Consider the following 5,804-nt stretch of genomic DNA (forward strand, 5'->3'; position numbering starts at 1 on the left):
GAGGGTCAGTGCGCATGTGTGACTGTACTCCAGTGAGGATCAGTGTGTGTGGGACTGTACCCTAGTGAAGGTCAGTGTGTGTGTGGGACTGTACCCCAGTGAGGGTCAGTGTGTGTGAGTTTGTACCCCAGTGAGGGTCAGTGTGTGTGGGACTGTATCCCAGTGAGGGTCAGTGTGTATGGAACTGTACGCCAGTGAGGGTCAGTGTATGTGTGGGACTGTACCCCAGTGAGGGTCAGTGTGTATGGGACTGTACCCCAGTGAGGGTCAGTGTGTGTGTGGGACTGTACCCCAGTGAGGGTCAGTGTGTGTGTGGGACTGTACCCCAGTGAGGGTCAGTGTGGGGGGGACTGTACTCCAGTGAGGTTGAATGTGTGTGGGACTGTACCCCAGTGAGGGTCAGTGTGTGTGGGACTGTACCCCAGTGAGGGGCAGTGTGTGTGGGACTGTACCCCAGTGAGGGTCAGTGTGTGTGGGACTGTACCCCAGTGAGGGGCAGTGTGTGTGGGACTGTACCCCAGTGAGGGTCAGTGTGTGTGGGACTGTACCCCAGTGAGGGGCAGTGTGTGGGGGACTGTACCCCAGTGAGGGTCAGTGTGGGTGTGGGACTGTACCCTAGTGAAGGGGCAGTGAATGCACCGGGCATTTGTGATGGTTAGTTACAGAGACGCTTTGCTCGAGATATTTATTTTATTGTGAGCATCACAGGAGAACATTCTGAGACACAGTTTCCCTCATTCCGTTTGAGGGATGACACAGCTCGTGAACCGAGTAGCCATCCTTCCCCACTGGATGGCTCTCTCTCCCCAGCTAGCGAGCCCTCCCTGAGTGTTGTTGTAAATGAGCTGCTGTGGATTCCATCGGGGAGACTCCCCACCCCCGGAGCCTCAGAGAGGGGCCCTGAACTCTGGCTGGAGTAGGTAAGCCCACTCCTTGTTGTATGGGTGAACGCCTTTGGTTGGCTGCTCCTTGCTGTCTACCATGGGCCTCCTCTCATTGGCCCATTTCGCCAGCCCCCCCTCCAGGTTATAAACCTTGGGTGAGCCACGTCCCTCCTGCTCACGACCTTGTGTTAAAGAATGCTGCAGCTTCTCAGCCATTTCTGACCCATGATATCCCGCTGTGCAATAACACACCACTGTCTTATCCATCGAACCTGGAAGAAACACTACATTCAGAGCCTGAAACCAGGATAACAACGAGATGCAGAGCATTACACAAAGTCTCGGGGATGAGGAAGGTGCCAGTCTAATGGAGTTAGGAGTAGTTGGTTACCTGTGATGGGCTGAGGTGATGAGTTCTCTCAAACATCTTCCCTTATTTCCATCCTCCGTGATATTGAGAGGGACATGAGCAATCCCTCTGGGGCCCTCGGTTTGAGTGTTGGTACCAGGAGTGAAAGGCAGGGGCATGTTGCTGACGTCTTACTGAGCTCTGGTTGTGTCCAGTTGCCGATAACCACAGATTAACTCACCAGCCCTGCCTGACTGACCCAGAGTCTCCAGGAATTGGAATTTAACATCCAGGCTCCAGCTGTGACAAAACCCAGAGGGTAATCCCAGCAACATTGAAGAATATATCATTCCATTTGAAAATGGGGAGTTAGAGTCCAAATGGGTAATGAGTGTGTTGGCTTTCTGATTGGTGTAGGAAGGCAGGGGATCATAAGCAGGGACACGGCCCATATTGTGTGCTAGGGACTCCAGGAATAGATTGGATCTCATTGGTGACCCTCGGGGAGGGATGTGAGGGTCTTTGAGGAGATTGACCAGAATAGGGTCAAGGGAGGAGGGAGGGTACAAAGGTGAAAGGTCAGGCTGGAGGATGAAGGAGATTGAAAGGGGATCGGATCAAGATGAACAAGATTATGATGCATCTAGACAACATAGAACAGGAAAACAACTTCCCAATGGATAGTTGTACAAGGATTTGGGGGACAGGTTTAAGATTTTGAGTTAAGAAGTTGGGGAAGAGGCTCTCTTTACTGCAGACACTGTGTGTACTCTCACCATCTCCCAGACTGGAGGCCTGTCCACACAACTGAGAACCAGAGGGGACAGGAGCCCAGGGATGGGAGTTAGACTGCCCCCTACCTGCCAGGCCCAGCTCCTTGGTAAGATGATCCATGTCACTGGTGTCTGGGTCAATGCGAATGGCTCCCTGTACGTGGCTGACCTCGTATTCAGCCATACTCCGGACATCCTGAAAAAACACGGACACTGGGATCTGTCTGTTGCTCCACAGGGAATACAGCAGCTCCCCCACCCTTCCCCACCTCTGCCTCCCCTCACCCCCTCACTGCGCCCCCAGCCAGGTACCTTAGCCCAGTGAGCTTCATCGGGAATTCTGCAGCGTCATGACAAGAGTCAGTGAAGGCCCGAGGGAGTATTGCTGAACTGCTGAATGAGGATCACAGCAGCAAGAGGCCAATCAGCCCCTTGAGCCTGGTCCACCATTCAATTAGATCAATAATCTCTTCCTTTTCCTTCAAATTCTCCCCATTCCTAATCCCATGCCCCCAACAAAACTCTGTCCACCTCAGTCTTGGAAGCTCCGTCAACCATGTCTGGGAAGAGGATTCCACATTCCCATTTCCCTGGGTTTGAGGAGCTATGAATAACCCAGCTTGGATTATACATATTCCCCCGAACTCCCACTGTTCAGTTCTCCTCCTGCTGCTTCTGAAAGGGTTAATGTTGGAGATGGAGTTGGCTCTGTCCAATATGATGATGCCCTGCAGTCTTGGTTCAGACAGAGGACACGGGTGTGACATCCCAGTGCCAGTCAGCTGTGTCATCCCTGGCTCCTGCTGGGAATGAAGTTTTCCTTTAACTCATTCCTGGGACCTGGGCATCGCTGGCCATATATTCCCCTTTCCTAATTGCCCCTGGAGAAGGTAGTGGTCGGTACCTTCCTGAACTGCTGCTGTTATTTTGAGTAATGAATAGCTGGGCACTGAGCACACGTTTATCCAAGAGACACACAGTGAGATCCGTTTAAACCTACTCTTTATGTTATTCTGGAAATCTTCATTTAACCCTGAGAGTCTAAAACTCGAAACTAGCCAATGGAACTGGTACCTATTGATATAATTGCAATAAACTAGGTACATCCAGTTGTGAAGTATAAAGGTAAAAACAAGGGCTGCAGATGCTGGAAACCAGAGTCTAGATTAGAGTGGTGCTGGAAAAGCACAGCAGGTCAGGCAGCATCCGAGGAGCAGGGGAATCGACGTTTCGGGCGAAAGCCTCTAGTCTACACCCTGTTGTTAAGACAAGTGCCTGTTGTTCAGTCATACCAGAGCCACATCTTCTCTTACCATAAACTGAGCAGGCCCTTCAGCCCCGTACAGAGGAGAGGAAAGTGATAGCCCTCTCCCCAGGTATTACCTACTAAGGGTTAGTTCCACAAACAGACATTCTCAGCCTATCCAGCTGAAACAGGTTCTCTCAGTCGATCTATCAAACCCCAGTAGGAGGCCCACTTGTCACCAGGGGTCAGAGAGGAAAGACTCCCAGGAGTTATTCCACTCTTTGACCTGGGGGTTGTGTGCCTGTCCACATGGATTCCATGAGCCTGGGCGGGGGGGGGGGGGGGGGGGGGGAGGGGGGGGGTGGGGGGTGGGGTGGGGGGAGGGGGTGATGTTCAATAAAAACTTCGTTCAGGTCCTGCTGAGAAACCTGAGGGAACACAAGCTATGATTCTGTCGATGATTTCTCTTCTTGTTCTGAGTTGGTTGGGGACTGGATTGTAACGGACAGTGAAACCAACACTGTCTGAGGCAACCACAAAGAATTCTCTTTCTCAACCTCTGCCCTCACCTGAGGCACGGTGACCCTCAGGTTAAACCACCATCAGTCATCTCTCTCTCTCTCTCTCTCTCTCACACTCACACACACACTCTCTCTCCCCAGTGAGAAATTAGCCTGAGAGTCCACTATATGGTGACTTGACCTTTGCCTTTGACCATCCCCCCATGACCCTCGGAGAAGGTGTCCAATGACAGTCACAGATCTAACCCATCGATGAGTGACTCCAGGAAGTGTAAAAGAAAGTATAACAATGTAAGGAAGTGTAGACGCTGGAAATCTGAAACAAAACCAGAAATTACTGAAGAGACTGAACAGGATTGGCAAATTCCTGTTTCGAATCCTGTGTTCAGACAAAGGGTCACACTGGACTCAAAATATTTTGCGGTACGATGGCTCAGTGGTTAACATTGCTGCCTCACAACACCAGGGTCCCAGGTTCAATTCCAGCATCAGGCGACTGACTGTGTGGAGTTTGCACATTCTCCCCGTGTCTGTGTGGGTTCCCTCCGGGTGCTCCGGTTTCCTCCCACAGTCCAAAGATGTGAAGGTCAGGGTGGATTGGCCAGGCTAAATTGGTGCATTAGTCAGAATGAAATGGGTCTGGGTGGGTTACTCCTCGTGGGGTCGATGTGGGCTTGTTGGGCTGAAAGGCCTGTTTCCACAACGTAGGGAATCTAATCTAATTAACTCCTGTTTCTCTGCATGGCTGCCAGACAGACCTGCTGAGTTTCTCCAGCAATTTTTGTTTTTGAATTAAGGTAGGCCGGAAGCAGGGGGCTTTCCTGAATGAGCAGGCCAGGGGAATGGCTCACAGTGTGGGGGGAAGCAGTGAGCGTTCAACTAAGGCAGTGAGGGGAAATGGGGAACTGAGGGAGTGGAAGATGGGAATCCTTTAACCCTCCTACCCTGGCCTGGAATTTCCTGCAGGAATTCAGGCAGCTCCAACTTAATCTGGTTCAAACTATGACCTGATGGGAAAGCTGATAGATCCGCAGTGCGTTTATTCCTGCCTCACTAACAGCCCGTTCAAAGTTCCTGTGGTCACAATTACATTCCAGAATGTTCTCTAGGTTTGACGTTCCCCCCTCTCCTCCACCTTCCAGGTGCCCTTTACAAAGTCCTCCCTCAGGACAATCCCTCCCAGCATTCCCAAGGCGCTCCATTCCTTCCCCACCCTCCTCATGTCAAACACCCAGAGCAGAGACCCTCACACAGGGGGTAACAGGAGGTTCACACCACCGTCCACCCCACCACCACTGCCCTCTGTGATTCCCCCCGTAGTTGAATAGTTGCCCAGAGTGGCACTCTCAGCCAGGCCTCACTCACCAGCAGCAGCACCCCCTGCTGGTTCTCCTTCATCAGCTGCTCCAGCTGACCGGGACAGACATTCCCCACCGTGGGGAACCGGTGTCGGATCCACTCAGTCACCGGCTCCATCTCCCAGGCACTGGTTCGATACCCACCACCCTCTCACCCCGGGGACAGACTGGGAAACTCTGGGACAGGAGGGCAAACCTCCCCCCACAGCCTGTTACAGCCTGAGAGTCAGCACAGCCAATCCCTGCTGCCTGGTTAAACAGTAACGGCCTGGTTAACCAGTAACGGCCTGGTTAAACAGTAACAGCCTGGTTAACCAGTAACTGCCTGGTTAGTTATTAACTCGGAGCTCACTCCGTGTGGAGTCTCCCTACACCCATGGGGCCCTGGTCTGACCTGCTCACACTGACTGGGAATCTCAGGGACTCGCTCAGATCCAGTGAAATGGGAAACACTGGCTGGGGGAGGGGGGTCTCTGAGGGGGGGCTCCCATCATTAACACCCCCCCCCCCGCTCCAACTGAGGGTCCAGGGGACACTGCGCACCAGGACAGGGCTCAGGTCAATAGGAGGCTCATCAGCTCCGAGAGTCTGAAAGAGCTGGGAGACCATGATGGGGAGGGGCTGAAATACAGGCGAGGCTGCAGAGAATCGGTGCACAGCAAGATCCCACCAA

The 5,804-nt window shown here is 52.6% G+C and overlaps 1 protein-coding gene across 1 annotated transcript; it reads right to left on the reverse strand.

Moving 5' to 3' along the window:
• Positions 1–681: 681 nt before the first annotated feature.
• Positions 682–5,365, reverse strand: LOC140491630 (tRNA uridine(34) hydroxylase-like). Its single transcript, XM_072590088.1, has 3 exons — positions 5,139–5,365; positions 2,094–2,202; positions 682–1,156 (listed from the first exon to the last, which is right to left on the reverse strand). The coding sequence occupies exons 1-3, from the start codon at positions 5,247–5,249 to the stop codon at positions 888–890; spliced, it is 489 nt and encodes a 162-aa protein (XP_072446189.1). The 5' UTR covers positions 5,250–5,365; the 3' UTR covers positions 682–887.
• Positions 5,366–5,804: the final 439 nt, after the last annotated feature.

The sequence above is a fragment of the Chiloscyllium punctatum genome, chromosome 19 (genome assembly GCF_047496795.1).
Source record: "Chiloscyllium punctatum isolate Juve2018m chromosome 19, sChiPun1.3, whole genome shotgun sequence".
Classification (NCBI taxonomy): domain Eukaryota; kingdom Metazoa; phylum Chordata; class Chondrichthyes; order Orectolobiformes; family Hemiscylliidae; genus Chiloscyllium; species Chiloscyllium punctatum.